General features: G+C 47.8%; 9 protein-coding genes across 9 annotated transcripts; 4 read left to right on the top strand and 5 right to left on the bottom strand.

Annotated features, from left to right (window-relative positions):
- Positions 1–304: 304 nt before the first annotated feature.
- On the bottom strand, positions 305–1,972 carry CANTADRAFT_8050 (glycogenin glucosyltransferase; the record flags this gene model as incomplete). The annotated part of the gene is made up of 1 exon (XM_020211227.1): positions 305–1,972. The coding sequence occupies one exon, from the start codon at positions 1,970–1,972 to the stop codon at positions 305–307; it is 1,668 nt and encodes a 555-aa protein (XP_020062727.1).
- Positions 1,973–2,480: 508 nt separating this feature from the next.
- On the bottom strand, positions 2,481–3,077 carry RPS21B (40S ribosomal protein eS21; the record flags this gene model as incomplete). The annotated part of the gene is made up of 2 exons (XM_020211898.1): positions 2,481–2,720; positions 3,054–3,077. 2 exons carry the CDS (start codon positions 3,075–3,077, stop codon positions 2,481–2,483), a joined length of 264 nt encoding a protein of 87 aa, XP_020062726.1.
- A 521-nt stretch (positions 3,078–3,598) lies between these two features.
- Positions 3,599–5,323, bottom strand: TRM2 (Trm2p; the record flags this gene model as incomplete). The annotated part of the gene is made up of 2 exons (XM_020210508.1): positions 3,599–5,188; positions 5,240–5,323. The coding sequence occupies 2 exons, from the start codon at positions 5,321–5,323 to the stop codon at positions 3,599–3,601; spliced, it is 1,674 nt and encodes a 557-aa protein (XP_020062725.1).
- A 3,774-nt stretch (positions 5,324–9,097) lies between these two features.
- CANTADRAFT_92024 (sphinganine kinase) lies at positions 9,098–10,639 on the bottom strand (the record flags this gene model as incomplete). Its single annotated transcript, XM_020211897.1, has 2 exons — positions 9,098–10,531; positions 10,616–10,639. 2 exons carry the CDS (start codon positions 10,637–10,639, stop codon positions 9,098–9,100), a joined length of 1,458 nt encoding a protein of 485 aa, XP_020062724.1.
- A 758-nt stretch (positions 10,640–11,397) lies between these two features.
- On the bottom strand, positions 11,398–12,414 carry CRL1 (Rho family GTPase; the record flags this gene model as incomplete). Its single annotated transcript, XM_020206991.1, has 1 exon — positions 11,398–12,414. One exon carries the CDS (start codon positions 12,412–12,414, stop codon positions 11,398–11,400), a length of 1,017 nt encoding a protein of 338 aa, XP_020062723.1.
- Positions 12,415–12,525: 111 nt separating this feature from the next.
- Positions 12,526–13,515, top strand: CANTADRAFT_316680 (uncharacterized protein). Its single transcript, XM_020208413.1, has one exon. It carries the CDS (start codon positions 12,636–12,638, stop codon positions 13,227–13,229), a length of 594 nt encoding a protein of 197 aa, XP_020062722.1. The 5' UTR covers positions 12,526–12,635; the 3' UTR covers positions 13,230–13,515.
- Positions 13,299–15,548, top strand: ABC1 (protein kinase). The gene has a single exon (XM_020208075.1). The coding sequence runs from the start codon at positions 13,710–13,712 to the stop codon at positions 15,444–15,446; it is 1,737 nt and encodes a 578-aa protein (XP_020062721.1). The 5' UTR covers positions 13,299–13,709; the 3' UTR covers positions 15,447–15,548.
- Positions 15,549–16,236: 688 nt separating this feature from the next.
- CANTADRAFT_92021 (uncharacterized protein) lies at positions 16,237–19,245 on the top strand (the record flags this gene model as incomplete). The annotated part of the gene is made up of 2 exons (XM_020211896.1): positions 16,237–17,283; positions 17,485–19,245. 2 exons carry the CDS (start codon positions 16,237–16,239, stop codon positions 19,243–19,245), a joined length of 2,808 nt encoding a protein of 935 aa, XP_020062720.1.
- A 360-nt stretch (positions 19,246–19,605) lies between these two features.
- Positions 19,606–21,000, top strand: CANTADRAFT_71036 (mRNA-binding protein; the record flags this gene model as incomplete). Its single annotated transcript, XM_020211059.1, has 1 exon — positions 19,606–21,000. The coding sequence occupies one exon, from the start codon at positions 19,606–19,608 to the stop codon at positions 20,959–20,961; it is 1,356 nt and encodes a 451-aa protein (XP_020062719.1). The 3' UTR covers positions 20,962–21,000.
- Positions 21,001–21,567: the final 567 nt, after the last annotated feature.

Here is a 21,567-nt window from a genome sequence, read left to right as displayed (position 1 = left end):
GGGCCGAACTGGTGGCATGAGCACGCCTGGAACTTAATCCAGACTAATTAGTGCGTTCTGTGCAGTAACTCCGCCTGAAGGGGGACCGAAATTCGGTGAAAATTGGTCCATGGTGTGGGTAAGAAAGTGACACTACCAGCGACTGGCTGTATGGGTAGGAAAAGCGTCAGTTCTTGGAACTGGTGGTATGGGTGACTTCAACGACAATTCTACGGGACTTCCATGAAAAGCTACTTTTATTATCTATGCTGGGTTCCATCTACTAATGTGGGCCTCTGGCTACTGGCTGCGAAATCGGAGTGCCTCAATCAAAAACTCGTTCGGTTCTTCCTCCGGCACGGAACTCCCAGGGGAAGAGTTTGGCAGGCCTGGAGGTGTCAGCCGTGTCATCCTCATCCTCATCCTGGACCTCTGGCTGGGGCTTGTCGTCCACGAACAAGCCCTCCAACTTGTCGCTGACGTCGTTCAACACTGAAAGCGTAGGAGTCTCGGGGGCCTTTCCCACAGCCTTCAGGATATCGGAGCCTCCATGCTGGTCTTCCAGTCCCTCCTTGACGAGCTCGTGCAACTTGTGCTTGGGGAAGTAGTCGGAGCCTTCGAAAACACGCTCAGGGCGAACATACTCGTACAAGCTGTGGCCGTGGGTGTCTTGAGGGGGTGGGTCGACGGAGTAGTGCTCTTGAGGAACCGAGTCCACCGCCTCGGTGACTGCACTCTCCTGATCTTGCGTGGTCTCCTCATCCCATGAGTTGGAAAATGACTTGACTCCATCAATTAATTCCTGGTTCACTTGGTGAGATGTGCCAGAGGGAGGCTCTTCCTTGGCTGGATTCCACGACGACTCTTCGGAAACCCCAACAGACTCGAACTCGCGGTAGTTCTGGGGGTCTAACAAAGCCGAGGGGCCAAAGGATGCCGAATGGTGGTGTTGTGGCTGTTCTTCCTGGGATAATTTTTGGGGTGTTTCATCGGTGGAAATGGCATCCTGAGCCCATATCACTTCATCCACCGACTTGTGGCCAAACCGAGACGACCAAACCTTCCACCACTCGTCATCGGGAGTGGATGCCCGCTTCCATGGCTTGACAGGGCCAATAAAATGGACCAATTTGATTTGTGACTGGCCAATGAACGACACTGCAGCAGCACCATAGTGTGAAACAGCCTCGTTTGCCGAGGCGACCAGAGTATCTAACGGAGCTTTCAATCCCGAGGAGTCTCCGGGACCTGATTCTAACCCTCCAAAATGCTTGAATGCCGGTAAGTATTGGTACTGGGCAGATGGGGTGACGTTGTACAAGAACGGTAACTTGACCCAGTTGGAGAATCTGGCTGCCGTATCCACGTTGCCGCCAGTAATTCCTACGTGGCGAACCCAGTCGGGGTTGGCATTGAAGTACTGGTTGAGGAGGCCTTGATCCGCTCCGTCAAACGAAACGTGGGGATTGGTGGCAGACTCACGGACAATTTCCGTCAACGCTTGGAAATCGTATTGGTTGGGCCGCAACAACATCATCCCTGAGTTGAAAATGTCGGGGAATCCGCTGTCGGGAGCAGCTAGGATCTTGTTGTGGGGAAACTCGAGCTGGAACAAGTCTAGAATGGTGCCCTGGTTGGGGCTGGAAGGCACCACAGGCAAAGTGTCGGCATCCAAGTACAACACCTTGTTGAAGTTCAAGCTCCAGAGCATGATTTTGGTGAAGGTCTTGTGCAATTCGGGACGGTGCAAGTCGTGGGTCAACTTGTGGACCAATTGCGACTCCAACGGCTTGACCTCGATCAATTCGTCGTAGTACTCGAGGAGCAAGAGCAACTGTGCAGCTGTGAACAACGAGGTGTCGATCAACACCCCGAGCGACACCGTGGTGATGGTTTCTGGCCGTTGTTGGAAGATGTTCCGGAGACTGATACCCAAGGCAAGGGCCCCAGGCAAGTAGGAGGGCTCGTACAAAAGGGTGACTATAGCGTTCATCGAGGGGTCCGTGGCCGTGTAGTAAGGATGTCTGGTGATGTTTGGGGGAACTTTCGGAGCAATGTTTGTGGATGGGTACGGGGTATGTCTGGGTTGGTGTGCAGGAGTGGGGAAGGGCTACCACTTGAAAGTGGTCCGGTCAGTGCCGGCATCGGCCAGGGGCAGAGGGGGCTACAGACACCAAAATGGGGCCAGATACGAGTCCGGCACCCGTGGAGGGTGCCGTGGCGTGTTGCCAATAATAGAGGCAAGAGAAGCCCGGTGGTGGTGGAAATTAACTCACGGTGGTGGTGGTGGGGTGATGGATGTCGCGTTGGGTATCTCGAGAACTGGAGTATGCGCGACATTCGACCAGCCCCTAAGCACAGTGGAGACATCCAGAGATGGTAGTCTAAATTTCGCCATCACTATTGCAATACATCCAAGGTGTGGATGCGGCCGCCTACACGCTTGTTAATGCATTACGTTTCTTCTGTACCTATTATGTTATTAAATTACATACATGAACTTAACGGGAGTAAGACCAGACGTTCTTCAACAAACCGTCTTGTTGAGCCAATCTGTTCAAGGAGTCGTCAGCTTCACCTCTACCTCTGATGTAACCGGATAAAGCGTAGGTGGTGTTGGAACCAGCAATGGCTCTTCCTTCTTCATCGACGTTGGCGATGTTGATTTGGACGGAGGCGTGGTCCTTGGCCTTGATGATTCTGTTGGTGGCAGAACACTTTCTTGGGACGTATAATTCGACCTATAACGTTAGTAATGTTCGCTGACTCCTGGCACACTCGGTGCACCAGTGTTGTCGGGTGTTTGGGGCTGGTTCATGTCTCATCTTATAATCTCTCACTTTCCGTCATAATCTGCCCAATCCTGCTGGGATCAGCTGCTTCTGCTACACTTGTTGTTCCTTGGAGTTCTTGCCCATTCTTCACATTGCAATGTTGTATCTCATCCATTGATTGGGCTTTGGTATTTGGAATGGTACGTCTTCTGATGAAATCTTGACATTTGACATTTGAACTTGACGGCTGGCATAACCAGCACCTTCGAACACTTCCGTACTGTGAAAATCTGTACTTACTAATTGACCTTTATCGTTTTCCATTTTGGCTGGCTATAATTTGTGACTAAAGAATGTAAGAACTTATCAACAAATTTTTCATCAATAGGGTGTGAGGGAAGCGTGTGATGGTGCCTGGTTAGGTATTGCGGTGCGGGACTTCCGGCATATGGGGTGCGAGCACGAAAAAAGTAACCGGTTTGAGGGCTGAAGCCCTCAGTCACGTGATATAGTATTGACAGCTCAGTTCCCCCAGGGTTGCAAGAACCCAGAAGTACCCAGCATGATACGTGGAAGAAGATGCCCCAGCTACGTCCAGGAAGCAAGACTGAACTTAGTGTTATGGATTGGCATATAATTCACTAGTAATAGGTCTGTTCCAAGGCAGGAACCCGTAAGTATGGCACCACTCTATACTTCAAAGTTGCAAAACTAGCATTGCAAATCCTTGCAGAGACTCGAATGACATTCTCTTAATATTAATGTTTTATTTTCTACATGATTAATGAAATTAACTACTTATACAACCACTGCTTGTGAGCTTACTTTCAAGCAAGTAAAACCCATCACTTTCTTCTCAAAACTGCAACACTTTCGACGTGGTGAGTCTGGGGAAAGAAGTCGAAACCCTTAATGCTTTCTACCACATACTCACCTCCATTCTTGGTCTCGTTGATGAACCAGTCGATATCTCTGGCTTGTGAATGGACATTACAACTGATGTAAACAATTTTTGCAGGATGATACTCTGAAAGTTGGTTCAAGAACACATCGTCACATCCCTTTCTTGGAGGGTCCAAAATTACAGATGTTCTATCAGCAGGGGTATCAATATTGCCGAAAATCTTCTCGGCCTTACCCACAATAAAAGTGGCATTTTCGATATTGTTGGACTTAGCATTTCTTTCAGCGAATTTGACAGAGTCGGCCGAGACTTCCACCCCGACGACTTTTGAAACATCACCCGAGCAGGTGATGGAAAATAATCCCGATCCACAGTAAGCATCAACCAAAAAGTTGGGTTCTCCAGGCTGGGAGTTTGGAATGGACAAGTTAGATCTCACGTAGTCGGTGACAATTGGCAAAATCGAATTGTTGTTCTGGAAGAACTCTCCTCCAGAAAACTCGAACCTGAATCCATTGACATACTCGGTAACAATTTGTCTTGGATCAGTCACACATGACTTGGTCAACTTGGTATCATTGATAGTAACCTCAATGGTACTCTTTTCTCCCTTCTCGTTGGTCGAGCCGGGCTTGGTCAAGTCACCAGTAGACAATTCAGTGTCCTCTCTTAACAAGATGGTAGCACCCTTGCGGTAGTTTTTGAAATCCCGTTCGAACCTTTGTTTTTCGTTTTTCATACCTATGTTGATGATTTCAGTACCAATCGAGCACTCCTCAATGTCTATAATGCTACCACTGCCGATATGCATGTCCTTTCTCCAGGTAGGTCTTCCCTTAGCACCAAACCCTAAGTTGGGTTTATATTCCAATTGGTGCCCTCCCTTTCTGTATGGCAAGTTGAAGTGAGGAGTCAACTTGGTTCTGTAAGTATATTGCAATGGGGATTCTTGGGTGTTTCCGATAGCTGGCAAGATATTGGCTGCCGACAATTTAGGGGCAAAAAACTTGAATGCATTCTCGATAGTCTGTCTCTTGAACACCAATTGTTGTTCATAGTCGACATTCTGGTACTGACATCCCGAGCACTTTCCAAAGTATTTACAGTTGATTAATTCATCCTTTCTGTAGCTAGATTTTTCAGTGATATCCAACAAGTCCGATTCAACGTATAATGGATGTGTCTTGAACACCTTGATCACACCAACATCGCCAGGCAATCCAAACGGAACTATGCAAATTTGTCTTTTAGATTCATCTTCAGGGTGTGGAATCACTGCCACACCATCTCCGTTGGACAACAATTTTAAGATCTTGACTCCGCTGACTTGCCTGTGGAACCTGTCTTCCACTTCTTGGTCGTTAAGGAGACGAGTCATGTCATTGCTGATGAGTTGCTTGGTGAGGCCGTGGCTCTCTAATATCTCTTCAATTTCATGCTGTAATACTCCTAACGGCGAGGTTGGCTCGGGAGCTTTAATTCTGTACCTTCTGCGGTTTACCTTTGGAGCTTTCTGTGCCTTGGCTGGTTTCTTGGCCTGAGAGTCGAGGCTCTGCTCGGTAGACTCCTCGCCTGGGACAACAGGAGTATCCTGGTGCTTCTTGGCTTCACTTTGCTCATCAAGAACGGGAGAAGCTGGTCTCTTCCTTTCTTCTACTGGAGCCATGATATGCGATGAGGTGATATTTAATGTCAACTCGTGAGTGAATTACAGACCTGTTTGTGAATCAGATTTCAATAATAATGTGCGGAAATATTGTTGCTGCTTCACGGTACTGCGATCCTAATTGAGAGCTTCGTTTGCCTTATCCCGAGTGATATAGTGGTCCTAGATATGCAACTGATATCATGAAAAAATGGTGATAGTCATTACACGTGACCATGGACCATGTGATCATCGGTCATAATACTAGGCCTGTGTGCTATTGGCTATCGTTAGTTGCACCCAAATCTCGTGTAATAGCTATATATGAGAGCAAACACTAATTATGAGTTATACTTTTCAGGGACGTTCGAGCATAACCACGAGAGAGGTTTTTTCTTTATAGTGCCATTGTTATCATAGCTCCTATATTCCTCTAGCTCGTTGATAATCTGTTCTTCAGTGAAACCTTTACTCTTACCAGTTTCAATAGCCTCATAGATCTTTTTCCTTCTCAAAAACGTCCGAGATTCAGTTTCATTTCTCCATTTTGTGCCGTATTTAATTTCCATCAAGCGAAGTGGAGGTTTGTCGTTTAATCCATATTCATATTCTTTCCAAATATCTGAGATCGTTTTCAAACTCCTTTCCAATTTACACTTTGGCAAATCATTAATGTTTGATGGATCATCAGTGATTCCTTCAGCACCTGTTCCTGTGGTTGAGCTAGAATCGGATATAGCAGTCTTTTTCCTCTTCTTGGGGCTTTTGGACTTCTTCTCTGTATCATCATTATCGTTGCTCGTAGATGGATGATTTGTTTCTGCGTTGTTGCTGGTGGGGTTTTGTCTGGATGCCTCATTCAAAGGATCGATTTCACCAGGAAAATAGTTGGTTCTATTTTGTCCCAGTTGATGTCTCAAGTCTGGACTCAAAACATCCTCAGGTGCCCGACTGACTGCAATAAATTGAGCAGCAGAGTTATTTGAGGGTAGTGAAGGTGCCGAGACGTACTTGTTATTATTAGTAGCTTTTGTATGTGAAGAAGGTTCATCCTCATTGGTTATAACCGCGTTTGGCAATGGTAATATGTACGAAGCTGATGTGCTTAACTGATGTTTGTCAAGTTGTTTTGACTTCGAGCTTCGACGCCGTTTGCGAGCTTTTCCATTTCCTATGGATTTGTCTAGATTTTCTGGGGTTTCATCAGTAGAATTATTTCTCAAGTTATTAGGAAGATTTATGGTGTCATTGATGGTGTGAAATCCTTGGGTTTGGGATGGTGGTTGGAGGAAGTTATTCTGAGGGTTACGTGCAGTTGGGAAGTTTCCGATATCAAAGTTGAACCTATTCAGTATGAAGGGAGAAGTAGGATTTGATACGGATGCAGGAATTGCTTTGGAAAATGGCGGTCGGTTCAACACATCCACATCCTCTTCGGCGTATCCATTAGGATGAGAAGTGGATTGTCTTGTCTGGGGTAAGGATGATTGTGGTAAAGTGGAGGGTTGCAAGTGGGGATTCAAGTGGTGTTGTGATTGGAGTTGTGGGTGCTGAGAGTGGGCAGGCGGAGCCACCGAGGAGTTCATGGCCAATTCCTCTATGTCCTTCCCAAGACCGGACAAGTGCTTGTTGAATACTTCAAGGAGCTTATTCTGGCTATTGTAGAAGGAAGAGTAGGAGCCGTTGATCAAGGACGGGTGCTGCATGATGAGTAATACCTGCTGGTTGACGTTACTTAGGTTCTGCTTGAAGCTCTCTATGGAGTCGTTGATGTAATTCAACTTCAAGTTGAGGTCGTTGATCTTCTCGTTGTTGGAGTTCTGGTAGTTGATGAAGTGGTTGTTCAACTGGCTCAATTGGGTGAACATGTCATTGAGAAGTGTGGAGTTAGAGCTGGCAGTTGCGGTGGAGGGCTGGGTGTTGGCTGAAGCGTTCGCAGTGTTGGAGGTGGTGCTCTGGTTGGTGGTGGGCGAGTTCGAGGTGTTGGTGGCATTGGTGTTGGAAGAGGCAGCATTACTGGACGCATTGAAGTAGATGGACTGGCCGGTCTGCGATCCGCTGTAGGTGTCGTTCATGACTAAGACTGGTGGAAATACAATGAAGAAGCTAAGAAAGGGTTGGATAAACGAACAGGAGGAAGTAAAGGGTAATGGCACCGGACAATTCAGGTTTTCATATCAACACAAGCAACGGGAGAGGGGATCCACAGGCAACGCGGGACAGTCCAGACGAAGCGTGGTTTGGTCGGATACGCTGAGGGTGTGATGGAATAGGAGCTGCTGTAGTCAGGTCAGCACGGTGGGCGTAGCGTGGTGAGGGCAGCCAGAGGATTGAACTGGGGAAGTGCTGCTAAGTGATTTTGGTTTGGTCAGGTGCGAAAATGATGGGCAGCGAAGGGAGCAGGAGCGAGACTTTGGCGGCGTGACAGGACGGTGGGCAGCGAGCTAGCGGGGAGGAAGTGGCGGCGGTGGCGGGGCGGTACGGTGGGAGGAGGGTGGTGGTGGGAGAATGTGAGTACACTTTATAATGAGTGGTGGTGTGTATATTATTTGTTTATTTTGGAGTTATTTTGGGCTCGGGGCTGGCATGAGGACAGCCAGACAGCGGAGATTAGATCGTACTGATTGGCGAGAATGAAGCGAGAGGCAGTAGGCGTGGGAGGGATACAGTGCAGACTACGGGGTGCACCGCTACGGCGGTGACAGCTGTAGTGACAGCGAGGGGGTGGGCATGGTGCAAGTGGTGATGACAGTATGCGGTAGTGACAGTATGCGTTCCCACTTACCGACAAGACTGTGCAGCATCTTGCTTGTAAATGCCGTCCAATGCCGCGCACGAACAACGCCGTGGTAAATCGACGTCATAGCCAGAACGAGACACATTTCCGCTTGCGCGGTCCACGGGATGAATGGCACCGTGAGCAAAGAGGTGGGCTATTGGTGGAGTCGGAAGTTTCTGCCAGGGGAAGTAAGGAGGTAAGGAAGTGGTACTACCACCACTACCACGCTCTCGCTAGCGCTCGCTCGCTAATGCCCCAGCAGCAATCTCGGGCTAATTAAATGTCGCAACCGCCCACAGGGTCTGACTGGCACCACCAAGGCCTACTCCGAGCCTGATTAGGTTTGCCGCGTTGAAATTTCGGGTATTTCCTAGTTTGACACCGTTCTGGAATTTCCATGCATTATGGACTATTTTGACTAATGGATTACCGAGGTGACTAATGGTGTAACTTCTGGACTTTTTGGGCTAATTATGCACGAAAATCCACATCGTATCCACGAATGTGTCCACCAGAAATTGGTATTGATAATAAAAATATTTGAAGTAGTCAGGACAGTATTATCAAGGAAGTTCGACTTTAGTTGCAATAGGGAGGATAAGTATGCTTGATAGCCAGTGGGTTAATCAAGGCAGTAAGGGTTTTCCCCGAATTGTTTAAAAAAATGAGCCAACTATTCCAATAAACAGAATTACACAATCAGTGGTGGCTAGTTGATTGGGGGAGTATGCAATTTGCAACGAAATATGAAACCATCATCAAACCACTGCTGCCTGGTTGAAAAAGGTGATTAAGGGGTCATTAACAGGGGCTTCGATAGAACTGCTGGCCATCACACCAATATGGTCAGCATACTTTTGGCTTCAATAAACCACCTCGTCAATTCTGGCAAAAATCAGCATTACACAACCCTACAGGGCTACTTCCACTTGAATCGCTATTTAATACTGCTGCGAGAGCTCTATTTGTGAATATATAAGTAGTGCGATGGTTTCACGGCCCATACGGCACCAGTCTCAACTCAATTGCAAGACCTCGGACACCAATTGGAAGCCCCAAACTGCGGTGGTGGCCACACCTGCGTAGACCACTAACCTTCCAATAATCTCCACGTCGTACCTGGGCTTAAAAACCCCGGCCAAAGGTGGCACCTTTTCAGTTGACTCTCGTCTCTCGAGACTAGGAAACTCCTCTACTGCTTTTTCCGGCGCTTCATTGGCGTACGCCAACATCTCATAGTAGTCGATTTCGGTCTCGGGACCCATGGCCAATTTCTGGTCATGCTCAGTAACCCCCTTGATGAACTTGTTGAAGTCACCAATGGCATTTGCACCCAAGTCGTTCTTACTCAAATTGGTGATTGAGGTGCTTCTGATATGGCGGTTGGATTTCTTGGTGTGGGCAGTAGCAATGAAATTACGACGCGGCAAATAGACACCAATAACTTTATAAATGGGTGGAAGAATTGTGAAAACGATCGGCTTGGAGATCGCCTTCCAGATCACTACCAACACCACTCCCAATGCAACTCTTGCGATCTGCTTGACAATTCCGAACGTCATGTAGTCATAGTTGACGAGAAGAGGATCTTGAAAGATGTTTTTAGATGCCAAGTATTGTGTTTTATACGCCACCAAGTGAGACAAGTCTAAACCAATGAGAACTCCAATGAAAGCAACAGAGTCGTCAAAACAGGGACAATCATCCACCGGCTCGGCATGAATATGAATCAACCCCACGTAGCCCATGATTATTCCTACCACTGTGGTCCAGGTAAAATCATTCGAGAATAAGAAGTTGTCCCACGCTTTCCCAAAGAAATGTCTAAACATAAAACATGCAGTTCCCACTGAGCATCCCACCAAAAGATCCAAAAATCCATGCATGCCACAGTAGAGACGTCCAAAAATTAATGATACATAATACACCGCCAAAATTGCCAATAATGTATAGTAGATGGTGGTGGAAAGGGTGGCCTGGTATTCTAAGACCTTGGCAGCTAGTACCAAGGTCACAGCAGTGGCATTGGCACTATGACTGGATGGGAACCCGTATTCTTGGGCCGTGTATCCCAGCATGGTGATTCTTTTAACAGGGGGAGACCTGGGTCTGGGCAAGCAGAAGTAGTCCTTAAGGAACCCAGTGAAGTAGATCCCGAGCCCTAAAACATGGACCAAGTCTCGAGCCAACGTGCTTGCTCCAAACCAAATGGGTATCGGGAGCATGAGCACATAGAAGGTATGGGAGGCCAAGTTTGCAGTCCAGGCAAAGTAGAAGTCGAGAAAAGGGGTGCGGATGGCACCCTGGAGCGATTTCAACACCTCAGTCTCCTTCCGTACGTATGGCAACAACACCGACCGGATCTTGTACCGGAAGGGAGATAATCGCACCTTGTAATGGTCGTTGGACTTGTTGCCTGCATCGCCTAGGTGGTTGGGCGAGAGGAGGATCTCGATGTCGGTGTCGTTGAGGCCCAGTGAAGGTTTCTTGAGGAGATCCTGCTCCAACTGTGACACTATGGTGGCTCCAGACACCCCTGGCTTCTCGGGGGAAGACATGGCACGAATGGTTGTGTTTCTGGGAACCACGGCGATGTGATGCTGATTTGGTGAAGCTTGCTGGGGTTTTTGGCAGCAGGGGTTCGTGCACTCTTGGTAGTTGGAATACGGCGTGCTTATTGAATCGGCAGTGTCCCCATCAATTCCTTAACGGTTGCAATGGCGTGGGAGGTTGGGTTTGGTGTTTTGGATATCCTTTTTTCCACTCGATGTGTAGAGCTGGCCGCGGCCCTAGCGAGAGCTTGGCTAAATGTACCGCGACCGTGGCGGGCTGGGCGCGCACGGGGCACTCGCCCAGCGGGAAAATAGCGAGAAAATGCGACAGCAAAGCCAGCAATAGGGACAATGGCGGGGAAATCACTGGCGCTCGCTCGCCAATACTAGACCCACAACTGGGTTTTACCAGGCCAGATTGTATACATTAAAGATCAGTCGCCAGGAACAGAGGTAGGGTTCCTCGCTAGGAATCCCCAGGACACATCAGAGGGATCCAGGTATCGTCAAACCCACCAGCACTGCCACTCCAGTACAGTCCCAGCCTACCCCTTTTCGTCACCCGTGTGCAGTACGGCGTAGACAACGACTAGAGGGAAATGAAACGCCATTACCGGCTTCTGGAAGTCAGAGTTCATGTGGTGAATGTCGATTACGTAAGCGGTACCGTGGATAGATAGCACATACACCGTGTGGAGGGCGTTTTCATGCCTCTGATTGCTACAGACAGCCTCTCTTTTTCTTCATCTGATTATGACTGCTAACTACAAAATGACGCACCGTCTCTTCTTCTTCTTGCGGTCGTTCCTGGTGAATGCAAACTCCTCCTCGTTATACTTGGACTCGCCCTGAAAGTTCCCGTAGGGATTTTGGGTGAAGTTGTCCTCCATCAATGGTGAGTCCAATAACGCTGCCGAGTCGGACTTGAGGTGTCCCCGTTTGGAGGTGGAGGAAACGTTTCTAGAATGGAGGTTGTTGGAGCCGTATGAACCTCCCAATGACGACCCGTGCAACACCCGGGAGAGCCTTTTCCTGGAGCCGGCCGATTTCTCCACCTGCTCTTGCATTTCAACCTGTTTCTGGAACTGGTTGAGCGCGAAGTTAAACACCATTTTGATGTTGAACATAGTCTTGGCCGAGCATTGGATGTATCCCACTGCATTGATCTCGGTGGCTAGCTGGATAGGAAGATCGGGATCGATTTGTGAGGGAAGATCTGCCTTGGTTCCCACCAACACTATGGGTACACCGGGACAAAAGTGACTCACTTCGGGAAACCACGTATCTTTGATGTTCTGTAGCGATACAAGGTTGTCAAGGGCAAAACATACGAGCAAAACGTCGACGTCGGGATACAGAAGAGGCCTCAACCGGTCGTATTCCTCTTGTCCGGCAGTATCCCAGAGGGCCAATTCAATGAGCTTATTGTTGGGAGCCTGCACAATGGTGACATAATTCTCGAAAATGGTTGGGACGTAGATTTCAGGGAACTTGTTCTGGGCATAACTGACAAGAAGGCAGGTCTTTCCGCAACCACCGTCACCTACCACAACTATTTTGAGGTGATAGTGGGCGTTCTTCTTGTTCAGTTCCACTATGGGGTACGATGGTACCACTGGGTCGTCTTTGATGATGATCTTGGGTGAGTTGTACCTCTGGAACATTTCACGACGCTGCTGCTCGAGCACCGATTGGCGTTTTGCCTTTTCGTAGGGATTGAACGAGTCTTCTGCGGGCATACGGGGGCTACCGTACGACTGGTACGAGCTGTGTTTCGACATGGGCGACTTTATGGGTAATTTGGGTAATTTGTTGAGCCGGAGAGCCAACGGTTAGCGAGTGTAGGATGAGCAACAGTGAGAATGCCGGAACGGACTTGGGGGATTGCGTGGGGTAGAGAAGGACCTCGAACGATAGACACAGAATCCCAGAGCCGGCGGAGGTGCTAAGGGGATGGCGGCGGAGGTAGATCTCGAGGTGCTTTTTTTATCAACAAATAAATATGGGGACTGCACACAGGAGATGGATCGGTCATGACGGGGCAGTGGCACCCAACACGGATGGGGTGGGAAGCAAGGATGTTTGGGGCGCCGGTGTGGGAGAGCTGAAGGGTGGGATATGCCTCCATAACACGGCGGCACCCACAAGACCCACAGTGGAAGCAGGGATGCACGGATGCTGGGTCAGTGGGTTCCGGTCACGTGACTGCTGGCGTTTAGGGAGTAGTAATTGTCTCCGAGCTCACAATGCCCGGGGAAGCTGGCAGGCAGTGCTGGTGGAAGTCCGCATGCAAGGAACCGCCATGAGCCCGCGAGGCCAGGCCACTGAGAATCCACAGCGAGCAGCAGGGAGAGTCAGCCTCCGCCACGGCAAATGTTCCGCTATTCGAAGCCAGCGGCAAGCTCTGCCAATCGAAGCCATCCAGCGGAAAGCTCTGCCAATCGCCCTCACCGCCACTACCACAGCCTGGCTCACCAAGAACCATCGTCTGGTCTCTACTGCTCCCTGGTCTCTCCCTGTGGCCTCCATCTGGCATCTCCCTGGCCTCTTCCTCTGTCACGTTCCTGGCTTAGGCTCATGTGGTTGCTCTCGGTGAGATGCTGCAAAATCCCACCATTGCTGTGGAATTTCCTTGCTTGCGAGTCGCACCCCACCACCACCAATTTTGAACCTTGGCTGGGAGAGCGCACTGCTGGGCAGCCATGTGGCCCCGCGAGTGTCACGGGAAAAACCTCTACTGCTGGAACTCTACGCCTAGTGGATCTACCCCTAGTGGCAACTACACCTAGAGAAACTTCCAGTGGCACCTCTAGTGGCACTTCCCTTAGGTAGCATTTCCTTTTGCTCCTGTCTTCCTGTCCCTGCCCTCAGTGCTTTCCCTCGGCTGCCACCTGCGCGTGCTCTCCACGCTCCTCGCGCCCGAAAAATTTGCCCCAGCACAAAACCGCAAGGCGGGCCATTTCTCCATTGGTCCTGACAGCATATATAAAGATGCCTCACCCTAAAAATTTGGCCCTGAGACCCTTCCTGATCCCCACCAGACGTCCTACCTGTCCTACCATTGATGGCGACCGCTATGTCCCTAAGCAAGAACGTGTACCAACTATCTGCCATTGCAGGCTCGGTGTCCCAGGTGCTAACTGGCGCCTCCACCGCTGTCCAGAGAGATGCTGCCCACGTTTACGCCTACTCGTGGATGGGCTACCCACTCAGAGCCTGTGACCTGGCTGCCGACGTGTGGTCTGACGCCAAGTCCACCGCGTTACAGGCCAGAAACATGGCTGAGGCAGTCAAGAAGACCAAGAACAAAAAGCCCAAGAACACCCAGAAGAGGGCCTACACCACCTCTGCTCGTTCTTCCTCCATCACATCCACCCGCTCGTACTCTACCACCTCCACCCCTCACTTCGACCACCTGAAAATCATCGGCGATGCCCCCGTGGCTGACTCCAAGGACCCCAACAAGTTCGAGATGCTGAGCTCGGAGGTCCCCTCCACCAGATTGGCCCGGATTTTCCACTACGGCTCGTTAGCCGCAGGAATGGGCCTCGGAGCCGCCAAGCAGGGCTTGAAGCACTACGCCACCGGCAACACGTCCTCACTCACCATGAAGTCGCTTATCTTGTCGCCTGCCAACATCGAGCGTATGGCCAAGAAGTTTTCCAAAATGAGAGGTGCTGCCCTCAAGATTGGCCAGATGATGTCCTTCCAAGATTCCTCCATCCTCCCTCCAGAAATCCAGCAGATTTTGATGAGAGTGCAGAACTCTGCTCATTACATGCCACCAGGCCAATTGGAAAGAGTGCTCGTGCGTGATTTGGGTCAAAACTGGAGAGAACGGTTGTTTGCCTCATTCGACGATGTCCCAATTGCGGCTGCTTCCATCGGCCAGGTGCACAACGCCGTCGCCCACGACGACGTCTCGAACACCGTCACCCCTGTTGTGGTGAAGGTCCAGTATCCTGGTGTCGTGGAATCCATCGACTCCGACTTGAATAACTTGTTGATGCTTCTTACTGCCTCCTCCATCTTGCCGGCCGGCTTGTTCCTCGATAAGACCATCGCTAATGCTAGAACCGAGCTCAAATGGGAATGTGACTATATCAGAGAAGCGCAAAACTTGATGAGATACCGCGAATTGGTTGGTGATGACGATGCATTTGCTGTGCCCAGAGTTTTCCACAACTTGTGTGGAGAGCATGTATTGACTATGGAACGCATGAAGGGTGTTGAAATCGTTAAAGGAAACTGGGACCAGGCCACCAGAAATTGGATTGCTTCTAACATCATGAGATTGTGCCTCATGGAAATCAAACACTTCAAGTTCATGCAAACTGATCCAAACTGGGCCAACTTCCTCTACAACGAACAAACCAGAAAAATCGAATTGCTTGACTTTGGTGCTGCTCGTGATTTCAACGACGAGTTCATCACCGACTACGTGCATGTTCTTCGTGCTGCCGTTCGCAAGGACCGTGCTTCTGTGGAGCTCTACTCCAAGAAGTTGGGTTACCTCACCGGCTTGGAGTCTCCACAGATGACCGAAGCTCATATCGACTCTGTGATGGTTCTCGGTGAAGCATTCTCCCCTGTCGACAACCAAGGCAAAGCCTTTGACTTCCAGCACCAAACTATTACTGACAGAGTCAGAGAAAACGTTGGTGTCATGTTAAGTGAACGTTTGACTCCACCTCCCGAGGAAACTTACTCCTTGCACAGAAAATTGAGTGGTGTATTCTTGCTCTGTTCAAAGATGGGTGCCACCGTTCCATGTGAAGATTTGTTCAGAGAAATCATCGGTTACGAAGACTAAACTCATGTTATTTTATGTTTAAAAGTTAATGAGCCGCCGCTCGAAATGTCCCCCTAATACTTAATGAATCATGCCCGCTTGTTTTAATAGATCTTTTTGTACCAATTGTTGTATAGTATGATTAATAAAGTAACGATAACTTAGTCAATTTTATAATCGTAATTTAGTAATAATAATGATATTCAAGATTACAAAATGACAAATGAGACATGAGCGGTATTTAATAATAGCATTCAAGAAAACGAAATGAATATGATCTAGACATTTGTTTATATCAGTCACTTTAATTTTATTTAAGAAATCGAAACTAAATCCTAGAGCTATGTCTCAGCTTTAAGAATAGTAATGTTAATTTCACAGAGTTGACACTTGAGTTGAAATACAAAAATTAACCTTTAAGTAGTTAGTACCCCGGATTTATCGGCGCATCGCGTGCCTGGAATCCCAACTATGAAGCTTTACCTCGAGATGATATGTTACATTTGATGACACAGTCATGGTTTACTTGATCCTGGAAACGTCACATGGGCTTGCTCCTCGAGCTACCCAAAATTGTAACAGGAACACCTCGTAGTACACTAGTTTGTCACTGGTTACGTAACTTCCCCATCCAATTGACGACCTTATCTCTCACGTGACCTTATGTTGATGATGGTTAGGTTTCCCCATCTCCTTCTCCAGGACCCCTACGACCCCCACCATGTCCAGCCTGCGACTCGATGCCTCTACCAGTCTCGCAGCCACCGATCCCACACTCCTCTCTGTGGCCTCCGCTCCAAAGAGGACCCGAATGGTGGAAAGACAAGCGTCAGTCATCTTGGCCAGCACTGGCGAAAGAGTCCGACGTCCAGTGTCGCTTTCCACCTCCAGTTTTGGAAGCGATGCCACAGAAAACGATGCCTTGCTTGGGCGACTGACCACGTCGACCAGTCTCGTGGCCATCTCCAGCAGAGTCAAGCGATTGGTCGCCTCTGGCGTGCGATTGTCTTCGGACCATGTCTTCCAAAGTGTGCTCAAATGCACCATAGCATACTTCATAGCATCGTTGGGGGTCTACTGGACCCGTTTTGATGACTTTCTCGGGTCGACAGACTCCAAGCATGTGGTGGCCACCGTGGCCGTCTACTTCCATCCTGCTCGCTCCAAGGGTTCCATGCACCAGACGCTTGTGTTCGTGGTGATTTCCCTTGCGTTCACGTTTACTGTGTCGGTACTCTGCCGGACGGTCTCGACTACGTTCTTCAACCAGGGTGAGGACGAGATCTCCCATGCCATAGACGTAATTATCAGCTCGATAGCGTTGGGATTCATCGCCTTCATGAAACAGCAGAACAACAAGGCAAATACCGCCTGTTCGCTCGCGTCTATCTCCATCATTACATGCATCATCAAGGAGGGAAGCTTGAACGCAGCCTCCATTCCGTTGGAGCGGTTGAAGGCCACATTTGCCGTGGTGGTGGTCGGATGTATCATCAGCATCTGTGTGTGCTACTTGGTCTATCCAGTAAGTGCCGTGCACCAGTTGAGAAGGTCACTCAATGACTCCTACAACATCATGTCTTCAGTGCTCTCGTTGGTTTCGCATCGGTTCTTGGCTGGGGAAAAGATCACAGCCAACGACGCCAAGGCCTTCGACCAGTTGAAGAGCAACATCAGCGAGTTGTTGGTCAATAACGATGAGGCCAAGTTTGAGCTTCGTGCAAAGGGAAGAGAGAAGGAATGGCTTGTTTTCAATGAGCTTGTCTCCTCCACCATCTCGTTGGCCAGACATTTGCAAGCATTGCGAAGCTCCACAGATATGCAGTGGAAATTGCTCCACTCAAATGACGAAGATGAAGTTTCCAGCTTGGACAGCTTTAGAAGCGATTGGTTGTCACCAACGTCACAACCACCTGACCCGGATCAACTCGAGCACTCTTCAAAGACAAAACCATCGGTACAGAAAAGCTACAGCGCGATTGGGGAGACCGAGAACGACTCCAATGGACCATTTCCTTCGAAATACACCCGTCATACCGCATCGGAGGACAATTCGCAGATACCAGACCTCACCAACGGATCCCATGAACATCTTTTCGACATATTTGTATATTATCTTGCACCACCTATGAAATCATTTATCTTCACCATCAAAGGCATATTGTCAGAAATCCCCTTTGAAAAGTACAGCGAAGATCGTCCTAATAAATTTGCCAGGACTACCAACCTACAAAACTCATTGAGAGAATCCATCAAGTTATTTGAAACCAAACAAGCTACGTCTTTAAAAAAGCTTTATGACCAGGAAGTCTTCACAGGTACTGCTGACATGCTCTTGAAAACAGACCAAGAAGAAGTGGCCGCATGTTGTGGTAATTTTACTTCGTTATTAGGTCTCTATGCCACCGAATTAATGGAGTTTTTGAAGCTTGCAGAAACTTATGAAGATGCACGAGCACAGCCAAGATCCTGGACTTGGATGAAGTTCTGGAAGGCACAAGAAACCAATAAATTTACAGAAGAACAACGTCAGAACAGCACATTGAATGCCGCATTGCTTGACCTTCAGAGCCAGTATAGAAAACCAGACCACAAGGCAAAAATCAAACCAATTGAGACCTGGTCCTTCAAACTTTGGAAAGGCTTGAAATTGTTTAGAAACTCAGAAGTCCAATTCGGTATAAGAGTTGGTCTAGGTGCATTGGTTTTATCTTCTTTGGCATTTTTGCCACAAACTAGGGAAGGTTTCAATCTGTGGAGAATTGAGTGGGCTCTCACAGTATACTGCATCATGATGAACAAGTCTTTGGGAGGGACAACTATGACCGTCAAGTGGAGGTTTATAGGTACTTTTTTTGGAGCTTTTGCTGCATATATCGTGTGGATCACCACCGACGGAAATGTCTATGCTCTTTGCCTCACAGGAGTAATCATATCAACCTTTTCATTCTACATTATCTTGTTCTGGAAGAAGAATAATCCTTTTGGAAGATTTATCCTATTGACTTACAATTTGAGTGCATTGTATTCTTACAGTATGACCCAACAAGACTCGGAAGATGGAGGTGAAGGAGGAGATTTTCCCATCATTGGTGAAATTGCTTTTCACAGAGTCTTTGCGGTCTCCATCGGAATCATCTGGGCATTGATTATGGCATCATGTTTCTTACCAAACAGTGCTCGTGCTAGGCTCAAGAATGGCTTGACCATTCTTTGGCTTAGATTGGGGGTAATTTGGACATCCGGACCTTTAGATTATAATGACGAAGATTTAAATTTGATGGGATTGAAAGGAGAGGAGGGTGTCAACCAATTATTGGCCGAATGCGAAGTTTTACTTAAACAGGCACCTCTAGAATTTCGTCTTAAGGGAAGTTTCCCGGAGGAAACATACAAGAGTCTCTTGAAGTGTACTTCAAACATCATCGATTCATTTCAGAACATTACATTAATGATCAAGGTTGACCCAAAAATCAGCTCGAACGAAGACTTTGTTTTGAAATATATCGAATCAGAAAGAGACGAGTTGGAGCATCGGATTTTTTTGGTATTCTACATGATTGCCAGTGCTATGAGATTGGGATTCCCCTTACCAACTAAGCCCGCGTCAACAGAACACGCCAAAGACAGATTACTTTATAAATTGAGTGAAATCAGAAGCAACTCAAACGATCAAATGAAGCTAACCAATGAGGACTTTATCTTGCTCTACTCCTACATTTTGGTCACTTCGACCATTAGTGAGGAGTTGGACTCAATCATTGGCTTGATCAAGGAATTATTAGGCGACTTAACGGAAGACACTTTCCAGCTAGTGTAGATAGGAAAACTAAAGGGTATATCAAACTATAATAAACATAATCAGTAGGGTAAAGGACTTTTTCGAAGGAAAAGTAATTAAGAAAAATGGCCTTCATCACATTTAAATTCAAACATATTAGTTCTGAAAGGTGAATTAGGCTCAATTCCAAAGTTACAAGTATACATGACACAGGCTGATATACGCTTATATCGCTAGAAGCTGTATACCACTGGACGGATCCTCAAACATCTGTGCTCTTTCCACCTGACTTTGCACCCATATAAGTCACGTGCCCGATGGCACACTGGCTTGCCATCATTTTTCTCATCAAAAATCAGCGAAGTGTCATCCGTGATTCATTACCATATCCACCCCAGCATGTCCGTCCAGTTCACACCAGAAGATCCGATCGGATTAGAGTTAAAAGCCAACTTAATCCAGGAATTAAAAAATCGTTACAACTGCTTTGACGATGCCCAGGATATCGCCGAGTTCATAGTCATCTTGATTGTCAGTAACAAATCACCAGGGGAGATTTTACAAGAAGTGAAGGAGATTGCAGACATACCTATTGACATTCCGTTTATTGAGACCGTTTTCAGAGAGATTGAAAGAATACAAAGCGTTCATCAAGGTGGTCAACAAGGAATACCACAACCAGTTCCTCAGCAAGAACAGCCAGTGCCAGTACAAGCGCCAGCACAAGTTCCAGCACCAGCACCTATGCCAGTTTTCGATTTCACTCAGCCTCCACCTCAGTTCCAATTTACCCAGCAGTCTTTAGAACAAGCACCTAACCATGGCCTTCCACAGATCCCCACTGGCCCCAAAGGAATACAGAATAGAAGCCGAGACTATGACTCTCGTGCCAAGCAAGGAAGGGGGGGTATTGGCAAGGCTGCCACCAACGGCAGAGATAGAAATGGGGCCAGAAAGGGTCTTAACCCTCAGATAGTCTCCAAGGTATTGGCTGACAACAACGGAAGCACAAACGTTACCAAATTTGCTCTGAAAGCTTCCAAGGGCAGGTGTCAAGATTTCCCTTACTGTAACAATAAAGATTGCGAGTTCGCCCACCCCACAAAGAACTGCTTTGCCTATCCAAACTGCACCAATCCACCCGGCACATGTAACTATTTGCATCCAGAGGAGGATCAAGAGCTCATCGCCAAGTTGGAGAAATCAAAACAAGAATACAAAGAAAAGAAGAAGAACGAGGCACTTTTGGCTCAAGCCACATGCAAATTCGGCTTGAAATGTACTAAAGACACATGCCCTTTCGCCCACCCCACTCCTGCTAATGGTCAAGCTAAAATAGTCACTTTGGATTGGTGTCCTTCTGGAAAGGGATGTATCGATTCCAACTGTGGCAGGGCCCATCCACCTCCTCCTTCAGCCAAGCCTGTGGTTCACGCTGGACCAAATCCAGAAATCGCATTAGAACAATGTAAGTTTGGTACCCAATGTACCAACTACAAGTGTCCAAGGAGGCACGCCACCTCGCTCGTTCCATGTCGTGCTGGTGCTCAGTGTAAGAGGCTTGACTGTACCTTTGCACACCCTTTCAATGAAGTGTGTCGCTTTGGTGCCAAATGTCTGAACAAGAACTGTATGTACCAACATCCTGATGGAAGGGATCTTCAGTCCAACACCTGGTCTAAGGATACCACTACCTCCAACCGTGCGTTTGCCGTGCCTCAGGATCAGGTGATGGAGCAGGCAGTCCAAGACTAGGTGAACCAATAATTATGTATAGTGCAATGTATATTAACTTATTTTATCAATATGATGTAGCCACCAGACAAACACCCGGTTTAGAATCTTACAATTCTTCGAACTTAATTTACTTTGTTAAAAATCAGTTGGGTGCAAAAAGACTGAAAGAACTATACAACCAGTCTCAAGTTATATGTCTGCAATTGTTAATAATCTTCCGATAAATATTAACTGTGCCTAAAAAGCTTTGGCTTGTTTCACTTTCTTAGGTTCTTGTCATTCTGCGGTATCCGCAGACGAAGAACTTTCGATTTTCACGCTAGCAGCCTCTGTGCTATGAGTCATGGCATTGCAAGTATTGCTGACAGAAGCACTAGTTTTTCCAGATTGACGCTCATCTCTGACAATAATGGGAGTGTTGTTTCCACTCTCCTGCTTCTTAGCGCGTCTGACAATTGCTGAGCACCCATTCTTCTTACTACTTGTTGCAAACTGCCTAGAGCAGTTTTATCGTCATCAAATGCAAAAGTTCATCTGCAAACCCAATCTCAATTCATCCTAATACTGTAGGGCCACACATCATCCTATTCTAGTTAGCGGTGTTGAATTGCTGCTGATAGGACT

The sequence above is a fragment of the Suhomyces tanzawaensis genome (assembly GCF_001661415.1).
Source record: "Suhomyces tanzawaensis NRRL Y-17324 unplaced genomic scaffold CANTAscaffold_7, whole genome shotgun sequence".
In the NCBI taxonomy this organism is placed as follows: domain Eukaryota; kingdom Fungi; phylum Ascomycota; class Pichiomycetes; order Serinales; family Debaryomycetaceae; genus Suhomyces; species Suhomyces tanzawaensis.
This window is presented reverse-complemented; position numbering and strand designations above follow the sequence as displayed.

What these genes read in the sequence shown, in the direction of transcription:
- CANTADRAFT_316680 (XM_020208413.1), top strand. Translation starts at nt 12,636, where the DNA reads ATGGGGACTGCACACAGGAGATGGATCGGTCATGACGGGGCAGTGGCA.
- ABC1 (XM_020208075.1), top strand. Translation starts at nt 13,710, where the DNA reads ATGTCCCTAAGCAAGAACGTGTACCAACTATCTGCCATTGCAGGCTCG.